The sequence below is a fragment of the Erpetoichthys calabaricus genome, chromosome 13 (assembly GCF_900747795.2).
Source record: "Erpetoichthys calabaricus chromosome 13, fErpCal1.3, whole genome shotgun sequence".
NCBI lineage: Eukaryota > Metazoa > Chordata > Cladistia > Polypteriformes > Polypteridae > Erpetoichthys > Erpetoichthys calabaricus.
In genome coordinates, this window is record NC_041406.2 from 48,428,065 (window position 1) to 48,446,628 (window position 18,564).

General features: G+C 38.1%; 1 protein-coding gene across 1 annotated transcript in view; it reads left to right on the forward strand.

The window, feature by feature from the left end:
* The window catches only part of colq (collagen-like tail subunit (single strand of homotrimer) of asymmetric acetylcholinesterase), a 79,306-nt gene extending 73,470 nt beyond the window's left edge, over positions 1-5,836 (forward strand). Inside the window, exons 16-17 of the mRNA XM_028818212.2 lie at positions 642-744; positions 3,977-5,836. Coding sequence (XP_028674045.1) covers positions 642-744; positions 3,977-4,046 — 173 coding nt within the window. The 3' untranslated portion in view covers positions 4,047-5,836. The remainder of the gene's footprint in view (positions 1-641; positions 745-3,976) is intronic.
* The last annotated feature ends 12,728 nt before the right edge of the window (positions 5,837-18,564 follow it).

The window sequence follows — 18,564 nt, forward strand, 5'->3', positions numbered from 1 at the left end:
ACTGCTTTGGATTTCTACTCCTCTAACCTTCTCCTGAATATTTACAGCTCTGTATACTTGACAACAGCGACTATACAAAAACCTATAAATAACAGCAGATATATAACAAACAGAAACATAAATGTTTTGAGTTTTGTTTTTGTGGCATGTTTTTCTATGATAAGTTTGTGTAAGCCTTTACCACCTTAGCAACTCCATCTTTAATCCCAGCTACACTGCCAGTTTAAATGTGTTAAAACACCCAGCATATCTCCATACATTGAATATGCAGAAGCATTTTGTCTTCGTTAAATTTGGGGTGCTCATCAAACCATGTACTTTTACCAAGGTTTTTGTCTAAAATTATAAACAAAAAATACAACACCTATCTAAATTTCATTGAGAGTTATACCTTGATATAAAAAATGATTGCTGCAAGTCAAGCAGAGCTTATTCATTTGCTACAATTGGCACTCATTTATAACACATGTGAGCACATACAGTAAGAGTGAATGTAATTTGCATCTTTATGCCCAGTGCCACCAGGATAAACGCTGCCTCCTCAAGACTTTAATCTCGTACTATATGTAAGGGATTCCAGAACATGGATTGATGGATGGATATTGTTCTTAATATTATTCATGTATATTACATTTTTTCAGAATGCAAACATGCTTATTGTGGGGATGGATATCGGCATGATGGGGTTGAAGAATGTGATGGCAAAGACTTTGGTTATCAGACTTGCAAAACATATCTTCCTGGGTAAGTTTTTTCTAAAGTTCAAAAATTATAAAGCTTATATAAGACATCCACGTGTATAAATAAGTTACTCTTTAGAACAAGAATATTTTGAACAGATTTGGGTTAATTTAAACAGTTTCAGGTGAATCTTCTTTTCTAGAACCAATCATGCTAGTTTAGCTAAGCTGTGTTACTGCTGTATGTCTCAAAGACAGCAAAAGTCTTATTCACACTTTCCTAGAAAAGCTACCAGACATGTATTACATACACTGTAATAGTATCCACAACATATACTCATAAGAAAAATTAAATGCAAAAAACTCAATAACCAATGCAATTTACATTATTCAGCATTCATACAGTCCTAAGTGCTCACAACTCATCTGACCACATAAGGATCCAGGAGAAAATATACATGAGTTTTTAAGTTAGTTGCCAAAGCTTTTGACCAGTCGGGTAAAAAGGAGCATGGAAAACCAGACAACCATTTCAAGATATCTTGAATTAGTATATTTCAAACATCTTAAAAGGAATTTAAGACATCTTGAAATAGATGTTTTTGCAGATACTGTTAAAGGCATTGAAGGTATCTGAAAATGAATTTTGAACTATCTGTAAATGTTAATTCAGCTTGCCATAGCAGTAAACCTTTATCACTTCCATGTGTTGGAGAAGTCTGGGAATTACAATTCAAATCTGTTTGTAACAATCACATGACTATGAGGCTAAGGATCTGTGCCTACAGTCAGAAGGTTGCTGGTTCAAATCCCATAAATGCCAGAACTGACTCTACTTTGTAAGGCCCTTAACCTGCAATTGCTTCATCTTGGGTATGATGTTAATCTGCATCCATCCCTGTAAGCAGGTCCTCCAACTTACAGGGAAAACATGGGGGTTGGTGGCAGGATTGGCACTCCCGCCACTGTAAAAACCTCACACTGTTCAGTGTGGTGCTGAGGTGTCACCCACTACACTCTGGACCCAATCCAGTTGGTTTGTCGTGTGGTGGGTGCAGCAACGTGATATCAGTGCTGCTCCCAACATACCCCTGCAAAGTGAGTTTTGTGCTAATATTTTGGAAACTAGTTAATTTTCGTGGCTGTAGCACCAGTAAACTTGTCCTCATTCAGTAGGAGACAATCTTGTTTGGCCAATTTTCTGCATAGTTTAAGAATAGTTTATTTTCTGGATGTTTTGGATTGTTCAATTTTTTAATTTGTACTTTTCTATCATTGATGCTGAACACACCTCTTCTCTCTTTTTCTGTTTTCATACTCTCTGTACTATATGGTTTGTTTTGTGTTACTTTATTTCTACATTTCTTTGTAGACTTCTAACCAGACCTTTATGAAACTGACCGCTTTTTCTTTCTGAGCTCTGTCAGGTTGTAAAGGTACAACTGGTACACTCACCATCTGCTTCTCCAACAGTCTGAATACACACTGTGGCCCGACACTTGCCATGCCTGCTATTATGTGGCTGTATAGTCACCCGCTGTTGTATGATCAGATGTTTACTGTTGAGTAACTAAGGTCTGATGTAGATGAAATTTGAAGAACTTCCCACCTTTATTCCTATATTGAAAATGGATCACCTGTATGTAGTAGCATAGGGCACACCCCTGAATCACCTGAGTATGAATTAAAACAAGTCCTGCTGCATTGTGTTCTGTAAAGATAAATAGCTTGGACCTGATTAGATTTAACCTGCTTTATTTGTTTTTTTCTGGAATACATCAAGCTAGGGGCAGGGTGCACAAATTGAATTTTGTTTGCGGCTCATTTAAACTTGTATATACCTTCAGACAGTAAACCACAGAACTATAGCATTACTGACTGACAGACAGACAGTACATTAAGGATACAGTAAAGGAATACTAAACATCCATTGAAGCAATAAATGAACTGACATGAAGTATAGACAATTACTGTCTCAGTATAACACATAAGATATTATGGATTAGATGCAGATACATTTTAGAAGACCAATTTTTAATTGAGTTATGTATCAAATTCAGTTTGAACTGGTATAAACGGTGCAATGCAGTTTGTCCATTCCCCATACTGGAGGGCCACAGTGGCTGCACACTTTCACCCAAACGGAATAGTCAATTTTTGTGGTTAACCCAACATAGCGCTAAATTAGATGTTCTGCTCATTGTTTGTATTATCTTCCTGTTGTGTAAGATAGTCCTAACAGTGTAATTCGGGGCTTTTAATACTGTATTCAACAATGCCCCAAATTCCACATACTGTATAGCATGTGGCCACATAAAATAAAAAGAACATCAACACTTTTATTTCTTTAGCTAATTTTCATACAAGGAATGTAGCTCAAAGTGCTTTACACAATATAAAAGAAGAGTTACAAGAGAAAAAAAACATCCATCCTTCCATCCATTATCCAACCTGCTATATCCTAACTACAGGGTCATGGGGGTCTGCTGAAGCCAAACCCAGCCAACACAGGGCACAAGGCAGGAAACAAACCTTGGACAGGGTGCCAGCCCACCTCAGGGCACACACACACTAAGCACACACTTGGGACAATTTAGGATCGCCAATGCACCTAACCTGCATGTCTTTAGACTGTGGGAGGAAACCCACGCAGACACGGGGAGAACATGCAGACTCCACACAGGGAGGACCCAGGAAGCAAACCCAGGTCTCCTTACTGCAAGGCAGCAGCGCTACCCACTGTGCCACCGTGCCGCCCCAGAGAAAAAACAGCAAGTCAGAAATAGTTATATATGACTAATTAACTAATATATAAAAAATAATTTATAATCAATGTGTACTTACATGACACAGATATACAAGTAGCAGAATCCTAATTGAAGATAAGTTTTTTAAGTCCATTAAGATAAGTCCTACAGAGAGAGACAAAGATCTTAAAATTGAAGAATAGAAATTGAAAAAAAGTTTGTTTCTTTCTTTCTTTCTTTCTTTCTTTCTTTCTTAGGGTCATTTAGGTGCCTTCCTCCTATGACATTGGACTGTGGGTAGCAGAACATCTGCTTGACCTATCAAATGTCTTTGGGGAGCGGATGATCCATTAGGAAATTACAGTTTAAGGTTTTAGCACCCATTTTGAACTCAGATAGCATTCACCTAAAACCCAGTGAATGGCCACAGTATCCAAGGCTGACATTATAGAATATGCTTAATGTGCATCAGCAGCTTAACAATGTGTTTAGACCTTCCCGGCCTGCCTTTCACTTCAACTGTACATGAAATATTTTTTCTTTCCCCAGGTCTTATGGAGAGCTGAAATGCACCTCTTACTGCTACATTGACTCTACAAACTGCAAGTTTTTTACATGAAGGCAGCAAAAGGAGTAACGCTTGCTTCCCACAGTATGTTGTATATTTGGTGCTATTACCAATCTGGCAGGACTGAGGCAATGCAAAACAAAACACAACACAACACAGGTTAGACTTTCTGTTCTCTTGCTGCTCTGAGGCACATAGGTGACGGGGATTTCTAAAATCCAAACATTTGTCTGGAAACACATCCCTTAGGACCATTGTATTCTGTCTTAATAACTCAACAAAAGTCGGTATGCTAAGTAGACCTTTAAAGCGTCTTGAGTGACATCTGAAGATCCGCCACCTCTGCAGGGACGAAATTGATGGCAAAGCCGATGAAGAATACAGAGAACCAGGAAACAGACTGGTGCAGGTGGAACAACATTACCTCGACTTAGCACTGTTACATAGGTCATTCAGGTCTTTGGGAACTTTGGAACATCTGTATTCTGGGTGCTGTGTGGATAGAAACACTTTAATCTTTTACTTTAATGTGAATTCATATTTAATAGAACCGCATGAAGACAATTAAATGAAGACAGCAAAAGTACCCAGTACCATAAGCTATATTCTACTCGATGTTGCAGCTTCCGTGTCCACAATCTTGTTATGTACTGTTTAAACCTTTGAAGTTCTGTATTTAGAGTATTATAATTTGTTTTCTGTTCTGTAATCAGGGATTCAAATGCAGTCTTTTTTTACTCACAATTTTAAAAGTCCACACATACAGTATATCACATGTAAGCAAAGGCGACTGTTTGGTGTGGTACTCTGTTAAAGCATCACACATTTAATTACAACACAATAGTACTAAAAAAACAAATCAAAACCATTTTTAGATGCAGATTAAAAACACAATGGTTCAAAAATTATTTTTTAATAATGCATTGTTTATTTAATTCTTTGGGCAGAAGACCAAAAGAACACCAAAACCCCTCATAAACAAATTTCTCGATAGCATTCCTTTAGCCTTACTCTAGAAGTCGCCCCAATAAGGTGACACCTTGCAATCTTTATGGTGTCCATTACAATCGCTGATGTCTCTTGAACTGATTAAACCAAGATTATTGTGGAAAGCACAATTATTTTAAGGGGCTAAAAAAAGTGCACAGAATGGTGTGCAAAAGACAAAAAATATCTTGGGGTAAGCATTTGTCTTTTTTTTTTTTGTATCTTTCAAATACTTTTTTTCATTTATTAAAATCTGACCTACCTCACTGTGGGTTAAAATGTCTGTCACATTGTGGATATCGGCGGTTGGTGAACAGTGATGTAACGATGAGCCCTATTTGCCGTAGCTTTGTGTATCTTAAAGAGCCTCTTCATTGAGTATTGGACATTTCGATATGAGCCCTTGGTTTTTTTTGTTTTTGTTTTTTTTTTTAACACAATTTCCATGATGCTTGGCATTAAAACATTGTCTGTGTGTGCACATTTATAGTGTCTGCAAAATGTACAATATATACAGAACAAAATAAAGATATATCTGGGAATGCGTATCAGTCGTTCAGCCCTCGTAAGGTCCACAGAAAATAATGGAATGCTTATAAATGTGCATGGGCTTCATGCTTCAGGGACTTCATTTTCCACAGAGGTTTCTCACTTATCATTTTCTCAGTACTGTCAGTAAGCAAATGGATGACTCATGTAAATTACGATGTATAAATCTTTCTTTTGTGTTTTGTATATTACGGCATTATGATGCATTTGCATGTTCATGATGTTGTCACTCAAATGCCAACAAACAAATCTGACTGTTTTTCTGGTGACATTTTGCAACATGCTCATTAAACTGTCTTGTGTCATTTAACATGAAGAGCTACATATTTATTTCAAATGAAGAGATAGTAAAAATAAAATTGGTAAAATCGTGCTGTGGCTTGTTTGGCTGCTTTGTTGTCTGTCAGAGATTGATAGTGTTGCTTGGTTCACTCTGTCACTTGTCACTGGTCTATATGCGCTAGTGTTTGTCAAAGAATATAAAGGTCAACCCCCAATTACAATAATCAAAATATGGATAATCTTATGCTCCCTGGAGGCCATGCAATTCAGTCAAGTTCAGCCTAAAGAAGCTGCATGGTGTCACAGTGTGGGCTTTGCACCTGCAAGGTGTAAGGGAGGAGTTGGATGAGAAACCGAAACTTGTGCAGGAGGTTGAAATATATCAACTAGAATATTCAGACTAAACTCTACACACCACACTGGCTCTGGATCCAGATTTGTCAATCAAGGGTGGGCTCTCCTCTCTAGATTTTTGCCATTGGTGGGCTCCTGTGGAAAGTACCAATATGAAAATAATATACTAAATAGCAGCCAGCATGGGTTTTTGAAAGAAAGATCTTGCCAAACCAATCTTTTAGATTTTTGTTGAGAAGGCAACTGCAGTAGTTGACAAAAGCAAAGCATACAACATAATTTAAGTAGACTTTCAAAAAGCCTTCAATCCCACTCCAAAGATTAATTCTGAAACTGGAGGCTCTTGGCATTAAAGATAACCAACAAAACTTGATCTGAAATTGGTTTACCAGCAGGGGACAAAGAGTACAGATAAGAAAAAAATGCTGTACATTGACTGAAGTCATCAGTGGAGTCCTACAGGGGTCTGTCCTTGGACCTCTGCTTTCTCTCATTTATATTAATAACTTTAATTCTTGTAGTTAACAAACTTGTGAAATTCACAGATGATATCTAACGTTTGAGTAATGGCAGCATAAATAATTCAAGAAGACTTATACAAGCTTCAGAACTGGTCAAACACTTGGAAATTGCAGTTTAACACAGAAAAGTATAAAATGCTACAAATTGGAAAAAGGAACATTAGTTATAAATACAAGATAAGAAAGCTGTCTTACAGAAAGCAACTTCTGAAAAGGAATTAGGGGATTATGATAACATAACATTTTCATTATCTAAGCAATGAGCAGAAGCTATTAAAAAGGCAAAAAAAAGTTAGGTTATATGTTCTACATACTCAGATTGCATAGGCCGCTAGTGAATGCACTTCTGGAGTATCGTGTACAATTCTGGTCACCACGCTACAAGAAAGACTTAGCAGTACATGAAGCTGTGCAGAGGAGAGCAATGGGCTACATCCCAGGACTTAAAGAAATGTCCTACTCCGACAGACTTGGAGAATTAAAGCTGTTTAGCCTCAAGCAGAGGAGAATTCTTGGGGACCTAATCGAGGTCTTCAAAATTCTCAAAAGCATCAATAAAATAGATCCAGTATAATTCTTTCAACTAAATGATTAATCATGTACTGGAGGACACCAGTGGAAATAAAAGTGAAGTGCATTTAGGGCTGAAGCCAGCAAGAACTTTTTTTTACACAAAGGGTTGTTTGAGTCTGAACCAAACTACCAAGCTATGTGCTGTAGTTGAAGCAGAAACTTTAACAACCTTTAAGACATTTCTGGATTTGATATTGGGTCAAGTTAGGTATTAGCTACAACAATGAGCCTGATGGACTTAATCGTCTCTCATTTGTCAAATTTCCTATGTTCTAATACTATTAAGTCCCCAGATATTTGCCATATATATATATATATATATATATAATTTATACACACAGTTGGGGTGTATATGCACGAATAAAGACAATTGGCTTTGACTAATATTTGCAGATGTTCACCTAAGAACTATTCAGAGCAGATAGGCTTTATGGAGAGAATGAATATGGTGCTACATATATTGATTCCTATTGGGAGACTTTGACACTCACATCAGGAACTGAGATTCCTAGAGGGATGTACTTTAAATAGGTGGAACAGTGTTTTTGAACCAAATCCAAGTGGTGATTTGTTATTAGATGTCCATATCAAGCACCATGATCAAAGATTGCCTATTTGTGCACCTGGCACCAGAGAACCTTTGGTTAAGAGTCAATTCTGGACTTTTTAATTGTGTCATTTGATCTAAGGCTGTATCTTCCGGATACTCAGGTAAAGCCTGCAGGTAACTGAGCTGTTAACTGGTTGTCATTGGCTGACAAGTTGGCTAAGAAGGTCCAAATATCTGCTGAACAGACTGGAAAACCCAAACACTTAGTGAGGATGTGTTTAGAGTGGCTATAGGAAGACAATTTTCAGGGTCTTCTTCTGCATCTTGTGGGAGTTGCCTCTAAAATCTGGTGAGTAACTCTCAAGGTGCCTTTGGTGACAGAAACTGATAAATAGAGGGGTGTTCCGTGAAATATATCTAATTGTCAATGGAATGGTAGCTACAGCAGTGACCAAAGCCAAGGCTTTTGTGTGGAAGTGATTGGTAAGGCCATAGAGAATGTCTTTTGCACTGTGTCTTGAGAAGGGGTGATGACATGTCACTCAGGCTATTTTTGGCAATGGTAGAGGAACACTGATTCAACTGAGAATATTTTCAAGAGATGGAAGACATACTCTGAAAAATTTCCTAAACTTTATAGATATAAACTCCCAGCAGATGCACTTCTTGAGACATTGGTTGAAACTGGGTCTATTTCTCTAACTGAAACCATGAGGTAAGTCAAAAGCTCTAAAACAGCATGGCTCCTAGGGTATATGCTTTACTGATGTTCAGAGTGTATACTGACTTGATCCTCTTTTGGTGGATTCATAGCTATGTGTTGCTTCTACGTGTAAGTTTAACCAAATTACAGCATCTATTCCAGAAAGCTTTAGAGTACTTTTACTGATTTTTCCTTTTAGAAATACTTTTTTCTATATCCTTTAGCTGCACAGGAGCAACATTGTTCAACTCTGTAGTGCATAATGGCTCAGGTGGTAGTGGCGCAGAAGAAGGTGGGATCTTAAGTAAATAATTTAATTTAATAAAATAATTTAAGTATCATAGCTAGTAATTGTAAATATTTAAGCTCATTTACCAAAAAGGAGGAGTCAATTATAAAGTTAGGTCAGTTACGTCACATTCAAGCCAGGGAGCTTCTGTGCCAACAGAAGAGTTAAGGTAAGCGGCACATTAAAGGAGGGGAGGCAATTTACTGTATATGCTCACATATAAGTCGGGTCTTTAAACCCGAAAAATCAAGCATAAAATCAGACCCAGACTTATACGCCTGTTCAAAAATATGACACACAATTTTTTTTTACATCTTCTTGCCTCTTCCAATCTCGCATTAGTTTCTCAGACACATCGGATTTTGTTGCAGCAACGCAATTACCAATTTTTTTCAGTACTTCAACGACTTTTAATTTAAAACCAGCTTCATATTTTCTTCTGATTGAACATTCCATCGTAGATAAGGGATGCTCTTACGATAAAGGTGTATGAGGGTGTGTGTGAGAGAGAGAGATTAGGAGCACAAGCTGATACAGTGCATTGTCGCACCCACATAGAAAAAAAAAAAGGCAGTGTGTTCTGTAGTTACCCTCTCAGGTGGGTGTTAGCATATCATAATCTCTTGGACTAATAGCGTGAGTTTTCTGCATTTGACTTATACGAACGACATTATAAAATACCAGAAATTATACTGTAAAATCAAGTCCGAACTTATCCGCGGGAGAACTTAGAAAGAAAGAAAGAAAGAAAGAAAGAAAGAAAGAAAGAAAGAAAGAAAGAAAGAAAGAAAGAACCAAGTGTCTTGTGTTGTGTTCTGTAGCTGTGCCACTAGGTAGGGATAGAGAAGGTGTGGGGGGAAAAAAAAAGAAGCAGAAACTTTTGTTGTTTCCAGTTGTTGGATTAAATATTTAATTTTTGGACACTGAGTCTTTTCATTTTACCTCCTGACAATTTAACATCTTGGAAGCTGAATTTCTGTTTCAAACTTAACATCTCTTTTTAAAAGACTTATTTCCCGGTCTTCTGCTTAGTTCTTAAGGATGCTGCATTTCTAAAAACTTCTGAACAATGCTACTTTGGGTTAAGCCTGTACGAAAATGTTAGAATGACCCGTGGCTGATGTTTCCATAACTTGAGTGATCATTGTTGAGTTCTTTTTCCATGCAGTTAAAATGCTCAAAAGGCATCATCTATGTACTGTAGTGCTGACAGTGTTAACTATGTCAATGTTTTGTGATAGTATGTATTGCACTATAGAAAGTGAAAAAAATATGATAAAGATTTGTTAAAATATTACCTTGTGTGCTCTTTAAGAATTTATTATGTAATGAGCCTATGAGCCTCTCCCTTCTATCAATGTAATTAAAAGAGTTCCATCTACTTTTGAGTGATTAGTACATTTTGTCCCTGAGCCAATAGTGCAATTTAAAGCAAGGGGATGGAGAGCAGCTTCTGCCGTTTCTCCCTGATCCCTTATTCCACTCCTGCCTTGGCTGTGACAGTCCTAGTGAGCCCAATTACATTAAAGCGAAGGCAGTGACCGATGCACTTATTGACGTGACTGCAGCAAGAGGGTCCTGGCACTGGCAACACAATGAGGTGATTGAGGTGATCAGTAAAAACAAACCACTCACTGTCAGCAGGACTTGGCTAATCTGCTCTGGTCTACTGAACCATTAGAGATTAAGTGGGTTTAAAAATGCTACATCACGAGAATCGGTACAAAAAGCTTCAGCCAGCAGAACTCTCAAGCACACAGCTTTCAATAACAGCTGAAGGAAAACTAAGAAGAGTAGAGAAAAAGCAAATGCTCAACATGTTTTCAGTAACAATTATATATACAGTATAGAGTATACAGTATGTGGGTTACATATATGTATATAATATGTTTTTTTTTTATTAAAATCATTTTTCTTTCTTATACAAAAGGGGCCTTGGTGAAGTCTTTCAAGTTACAGACACTGAAGTCATAGGAGGGGGACGATAACAATACTGGCAGGGAGCAGATAGCATGAATCTCTAAGCAGTCTTAACTGTATTATCAAGGTGCACTCCACTTCTAAATTACATTAGTAGGCAGCTGTGAGAGGCCGTCCTTAAGCTTTTTGCCTTCCATTACTTTAATTTTTTTTCTCATTGCACTCTCATATATTACCTAAAAGGTCCAGCAAGAGGGAGCAAATTAGCATTACGATGTGATTGCTTCTGGGCTGATGTTCCTGCTAACTCAGAAATGGCAGAATGAGGGTTTTCACACTTAATGAATATTAATGCGTATAAGATTTCTGCAGCAGATAGGACCCTGTGTTGCTCCTTCTAGTGCCCTCAACATGCCTTTGCAGTATGTCAGAATAATCAATCATTTTCCACAGACAGAGTCAAAATCAACACGGAATTTACACTCATTCAGTTTTCAGACCTATTCTATTGTTTTTTGCTGCCATGGAGCAGCGAGTTGGATGTTGGCTTAGTAACAATGAGCTCAAGACGGCGTGTCTTGTGTGATCGATCATTTTGTGTTTTATATTTGTAATTTACTTAGACCACTTTGAAGAGATCTGTTTTCATTTTGACATTAAAGAGTCCTGTTCTGCTGGTCGGTGTCAGAAAAGCCAAATTAAATTCACTGTGATTGAATGTTGTTTAATAAAAATTAAATGCGAAAACCTCCAATGGAGTGAATACTTTTTATAGGCACTTTGCCAACACCATAACACAGTAGACAAGAGCCTACAGTAAGAGCAAGAGAAAAAAAAAAGTAAGATCAAATCCTTTAGAGGATGGCGGACCATCACAAGGCCTTGGAGACCTTGGGCAATCTGGTGGCATCCAGGAGTCTACAGATGAAGAGCACAGAAATGCAGCTTAGAAATGAACTAGGATCCAGGCACTGTGCCATCATTCTATAATTGTTAGGAAAAGCTACCTGCAAATACCCACGCACTTAGTAAAACCCCACATGCGGCTTACACCTTCTTTCTGTAATCAAAGCAGAATGAACATCAGCCTGCTTCCAACCACAGAGCATTGTGTAATTGTTGCTGTGCCTTGTCTCAATAATTAGAAACACACGTCATTATAAGACATACATACACAAGGCACATCGTCTTACAATTAGAACACAGGTTACAGACCTGAGCAGTGTGGCACTCAAATTTCTCAAATGAAAGTCATGGCTTCCTTCAGGAATTCAACAAGCACAAGCATCTGGGAGCTAATACTGCATTTACCAAGTTAACATTCAATTTTCTGTAACAAACTAAAAAATCGGCGATTGTCCTCACAGGCCATTAATAATAATCCACTTTAATAAGTTGAACTGCATTTTTTAGTTTTTTAGCTTGGTTGAATGTATAGTGTCCATTTTAGGACATCTTCCCCCATCTGACAAAGCATCATCCTTCCTCTTTAATGTTCTCTTGTACAAATTGATGTTATTGTAGCACATTTTGAAGGGTGCCATTTACAATACAGTCATCTAAAGAAGTGAAAAAGATGCAAACTGTTGACTTTTTCAAAATATCTGAACAGTCAAACAATAGATCTTCATGCAGACAGGGCCTCCAGATAAAGGTGATATATTTGAATATATACTTCCCCATTTTCTCTTGCGGTTCTTCCATGGTGGCATTCTACGACACCACCACCTATTAAAGTCCTGTGCAGCCGTCTGTGATTTCTGAATGAAAGTCGATACTCCAACTTATCACAAGACCCACAGTGTTGAATCCTGTAAGACAGGGATGGGCAGATTCAGTCCTGGAGGGCCGCAGTGGTTGCAGGTTTTTGTTCCAACCCAGTTGCTTAATTAAAAACCAATCCTTGCCAATTATTTAATTAACTCTGCCATGTCAGGTCATTCTCATATCCTAGATTTATTTTCCTTTCTAAGGATATCATCCAAATGATTTGAAGTCTAAAACAGATGAGTAATTCTCAGTGCTTCACTTTTTTCTTTTCACTTTCCTTCCAAGTATTTAATTAAACCAAATAGTGCATGGTAAATACACACAGGTGTAAATGAAAACAAGCTAAATGGAGAAATGCTGGTCTCTTTTGTCATTTGCATGGTATTGCTAATTAGGAGCAATTAAAAACCAAGAATACAGCTGCTTAAGACTAAAATAAGCAGTAAAGGTTCAAAATCTTAATGAGTGAGACAACTAAAGTGAAGCTGAAGTGTTACTTGAGCAATAAGGGCTTATTATTAAGCAATTGTGTTGGAGCAAAAACCTGCAGCCACTGCGGCCCTCCAGGACTGAATCTGCCCACCCCTGCTCTAAGACAGGGATGGGCAGTGTTGGTCTTGGAGGGCCGCAGTTTCTGTAGGGGTTTTTGTTCCAACCCAGTTTCTTAATGTGAAGTCAATTATTGCTGATGAAGCACATATTGCTCAAGTGACATTTTGATGCTACATTTTAGTGGTCTCACTTGTTAATTGTTTATTTCAGTCTTAAACACCTTCATTCACTGTTTTTAATGGCTCCTTATCTATATCTATAAAAGTCAATGTATGTATGTTCCAGCATCACTTCCGAATGGCTGGAGTGATTTTCATGAAACTTGGTACACGTTTCTCATTTGTCGACTAAAAATACTTTAGGGTGAAATCAGCCCTAATGCACCACCTTCTGGGTAGGGGGGTGGATTTTGAGGTCTTGTATGCATGTTATCATCCAGTTGACACTCGGGACGACCACCAGAGGGCGAACTGGAGGTGACTGCCAGCATTCTGTATGTTTGAGCCCACTGCGGCCCTGCTGCTTTGGAAATTAAATAGAGTTGGCCGGTTCTGAGCGTCAACTGGATGATAACATACATACAAGACTGCAAGACAAGCACATTAGTGAGTCTTCATTGCTTGTTAATTTATTTAAATTTTTATAGTTGTGGTTGGCGGCACGGTGGCACAGTCGGTAGCGCTGCTGCCTTGCAGTTTGGAGACCTGGGTTCGCTTCCCGGGTCCTCCCTGTGTGGAGTTTGCATGTTCTCCCCGTGTCTGCGTGGGTTTCCTCCCACAGTCCAAAGACATGCAGGTTGGGTGCATTGGCGATTCTAAATTGTTCTTAGTGTGTGCTTGGTGTGTGGGTGTGTGTGCCCTGTGGTGGGCTAGTGCCCTGCCCGGAGTTTGATTCCTGCCTTGCGCCCTGTGATGGCTGGGATTGGCTCCGGCCGACCCCCGTGACCTTGTAGTTAGGATATAGCGGGTTGGATAATGGATGGATGGATAGTTGTGGTTTTTTTAATTATATTTTTCTAAAACAATTTAAAAAAAAAAACACTTTATTTTCCTCCTGGGCAACAATGGGAATTTCAGATAATTAACAATAAGATGCAAATGACTAAGGAGCCAGCAGTTCTCCATCTAATTTGTTTCCATTTACACCTGTTTGGTTTAATAAAACACTTAAAAGAGGAAAATGTGACAGATTGAAAATGATCCGTTTTAGGCTTGTTACACCTGCAGATCCCGTGATGAAATTTTGGCGTTCTTGGAGACGTCTTTTAGTATCAGACGGTTAAATCCTGGGCTGAATTTACTGGGCCAGCCAGCTCTGGAGAAATTGGCTGTTGTTGAGATCTTTTTTTCCTGCTTTGAGGATTGTAGAGGACAGATATCTGATCTGAGTAAAGTGTAATTGGCATGCAATCCATTAAATCCTAAAAACATCCATCCATCCATTATCCAATCCACTATATCCTAACTACAGGGTCACGGGAGTCTGCTAGAGCCAATCCCAGCCAACACAGGGTGCAAGGCAGAAATCAAACTCCGGGCAGGGCGTTAGCCCACCACAGGGCACACACCCACACACCAAGCACACACTAGGGACAATTTAGGATTGCCAATGTACCTAACCTGCATGTCTTTGGACTGTGGGAAGAAACCCACGCAGACACGGGTAGAACATGCAAACTCCACGCAGGAAGCAAACCCAGGTTTCCTAACTGTGAGGCAGCAGCGCTACCCACTGCGCCACTGTGCCACCCCAGAAAAATGTTTACAAAATAAGTGAAAATTACAAAAACATTCAAGTACCTTGTGATATTTATCTGCTCTTATACTAGAGTGTTCTGAAATGACAAGCACCTCATCCAGGGCCGATTACTATTAAGTGCCATTTGCTGCTGAGAAAGGATCTGGCTCTCCATAGCTCTCTTTTGAACATGCAAGTACAAAAAATGCCCAAATTAATGGATATTTCACATTTCATTCATTTTCTTTTTTTCTTTCATTGCTTTATTTGTAAAATTGCAGCCCACCCAACACCCCATGAGGCAACTCTGCTCAGGGTTAAGTAGTTCTAGAAAAATGGTATGGTATGATCAATTTTTCAAGACTACTGCCATCTAGTGGTAATGCCCAGCTGGAATAAAGGACAAGATGATATCCTGTAAGGTACAGTACTGCATTTTGATCTCTGTTAATAAAAGGCTATTATTTTTCACTTTTAATATATTTTTTATAATAAGATTTTGTCAAAATGTAAGATTTTTGTCAAGATCAGAGCAGCCTTTAAACAATAGTCTCACATGTGTATGCTTATATTATATTATATGCAAACTAAATAACTTAAATTGAGGACTTGACAAACCTAAAAACTATTCTATTTCAAAAACATTTTTGAAAAGAGTATACAATTACAGATGAACAGTGTGCATCTACAGACTTATGGCAAGCCAAATTAACATTTGGGGATATCCTATTTTTTCTTCACAAGGAGAAGTACAGGCCCATGGAATAAGTCACCAAGGACTGTGGTGAAGTGGAGGACATTAGGAGCCTTCATAACTCCACTTAATGTTATTTCAGAGGAGTTAAGAGGACAGAATTGGCAAACTTTTTTGGTCTGCATAGGCCTGTTTACAACCAGAATTTTCCAAATGTTCTAAACAGACGCTCAGAAGATTTTTGGATATCTAATATGCATTTGAAAATATCATGGAATATGATTCCTTATACTTTAAAGCCCAATGCATTTATAAATTCAGCAAGTCTCAAATACTTTTTCTGATATCTCAAACTAACATCTTACACATTTTAAGTTACCTGAAGGAATATATCAGAAATCTCAAATCACTTCATGTTCAATTTCCTATTCCCTGCTTTTTTTTTAGTCCTGTCTACTTTAAGATATCTGAAAATGTATTTGAATTTTTTTGAAACGCATATCTTAAGTAACAGAGAGGTCATTTTGAGAGCTCTTGGAATGTCTCTGAGATAACTGAAAATACATTTCTGACGTGCCTGAATCACATTTGAGATCTTTAATTTCATTTTAGATGCAGTATCTCAAAATGGTATGCAGATATCTTCCAATAACTTTGTCTATTTAGATGACTTCATATTTTTCTAATAGCTTGAAATCTAATTTGAAATATTTTGAAATGCATTTTAAAATGAGTTAAAACCTTTTGTATCATATTAAGAAATTTAAAACACACTTGACTACATTTTGAAATATTACAAAAATATATCCAGACCATTTTGAGATTTTTGAATTTCCATTCAATATATCTCTGATTTCCTCTACAAATGAAAATATCTTAAAAATAATGGAAGTCCTGTTGAAAACACAGGATTTTTTAAGAATGTAATTATTAGATATTTTGAATTTCATTTCAGGAATCTGCAAATGCACACAAAGCTATCAGAAGATGTCTTGAAATGCACATTTGCATGACATCATTTACATTTATGTAATTAGGACTGGCAGACATCTTTATCCAAAACGACTTACAAAAGAAGTCAATATAACTGAGGGACTGTTTGGGGACAGATGTCAAAGGACAAGGTTACAAAATTAAAGATCTCAAGTGAAGAGCTCAGAACAAAATAAAAGCTATCATCAATCAGACAGAAATTCACCAAACAAGAGAGGCTTCAGATGCTTCCTAGACACATTGAGCAAGTCAGAATTTCAAATGGAGGTGGGCAGCTCATTCCTGCTACACATGAAAAGTAGGGATTTAAATTGAGATTTGGTGCCACACAGAGGTGACATCACCAGACGCTATTCATCAGCAGTCCTAAGTGGTCAGAAATCAGCAGAGGACCTCACATGTATCTATATATATATATATATATATATATACAGTATATATATACAGTATGTATATATCTACAGTATATATATATCTACAGTATATATATATAGGTACTGACCTGCTGACAACTCTTTAATCAAGCATCCAGGATTTGAACATAATACATGTTGCTACAGAAAGCCAATGTAGTAATCTGAAGAAAGGAGTGACATGTGCCCACCTTAGCTGGTTGGATTTTACATCATCTGAAGAGGCCTTGTGACACATGCTGGTATTCCTGCCAACAGAAAATTCCAGCAGTCCAAATGTGACAAGAGCAAAGCCTGGACCACAAGTAGAGCTGCGTACTCTGTCAGAAATGCACAGGAGGTTTGTTCAAGTTTTCTTGAAAAGCATTTAAGGCATCTATAAATTACCAGGTTTTTCATTTTAAGACATCTTGAAATACAATCTTTAAGATATCTGAAAATGCATTTAAGGTCTTGAAATAAACATATTATCAGATATCTATAGGGTGGCACGGTGGCGCAGTGGTAGCACTGCTGCCTCACAGTTAGGAAACCTGGGTTTGCTTCCCGGGTTCTCCCTGCGTGGACTTTGCATGTTCTCCCCGTGTCTGCATGGGTTTCCTCTGGGTAATAATAATAATAATTCATTACATTTATATAGCGCTTTTCTCAGTAGTCAAAGCGCTATCCACACAGGGAGGAACTGCGAACCAACAAGGTATTCCGGTTTCCTCCCACAGTCCAAAGACATGCAGGTTAGGTGCATTGGCGATCCTAAATTGTGCTTGGTGTGTGTGTGTGTGTGCCCTGCGGTGGGCTGGTACCCTGTCCAGGGTTTGTTTCATGCCTTGCGCCCTGTGTTCGTTGGGATTGGCTCCAGCAGACCCCTGTAGTTAGGATATAGCGGGTTGGATAATGGATGGATGGGAGATATCTATAGTTTTTTTAAGATATCTTAAAATTGATTTGAAGATATGTTAAAATGCATTTAGAGGCTGGCAAATGCTGATTCAGCATGCCATACACATAGCATGTCTGCAATGGAGGGTTGAGAGATCACAGTAGAAGAAGAGAAGCCTCCCGTAAAAGGAGCAGAGTTAGGATTATTCCAAGTGCTTCTAACTCACAGGGGACATCATAAATACCAAAACGTTATTTTATTAGTGTTTGTTACCCAGTTATTGGAAGTATATTTAATAGAGTAATTCCTACACGGTTTCGAATTAACTGTTTTTGTTTGTTTTTGGCCAAAAGTAACTGTCCCGGCAGTCTCTACTTTATACTCTCCCCCTTCATTTAGCCAGAATGGTTCTGCCCGCTCTGCACGCGTTTGAACTGTAGAGCGCAAATCCACACACTTGGTTGCCAACGTTAAGTGCGTCTTCGTTTTCCTCAAATTGAAATGTCCAAATCAAAGTTCGTGTTCCAGAGAAGAAAAGCATAACGAGAGAAAAGAAGGTGACAGTTGGACACCCCCTTTTTTTGCAAACACAGGTAAGTTTATTAGTGTTCATCCATTCCGCATACATGGTACAAATGAAACAATTTACAGTTATCGTTCACTCAAACCCAACAACCAAAAGGTAAACAATCTAACGAGAAGCCAGTTCAAATAAGCAGTGTTGGCTGTTGAAGAAAAGAGACTAACTTTTCTTGTAACGTTTAAAAAGTACAGCTTTTACAAAGATACTTTATCCTTTGTT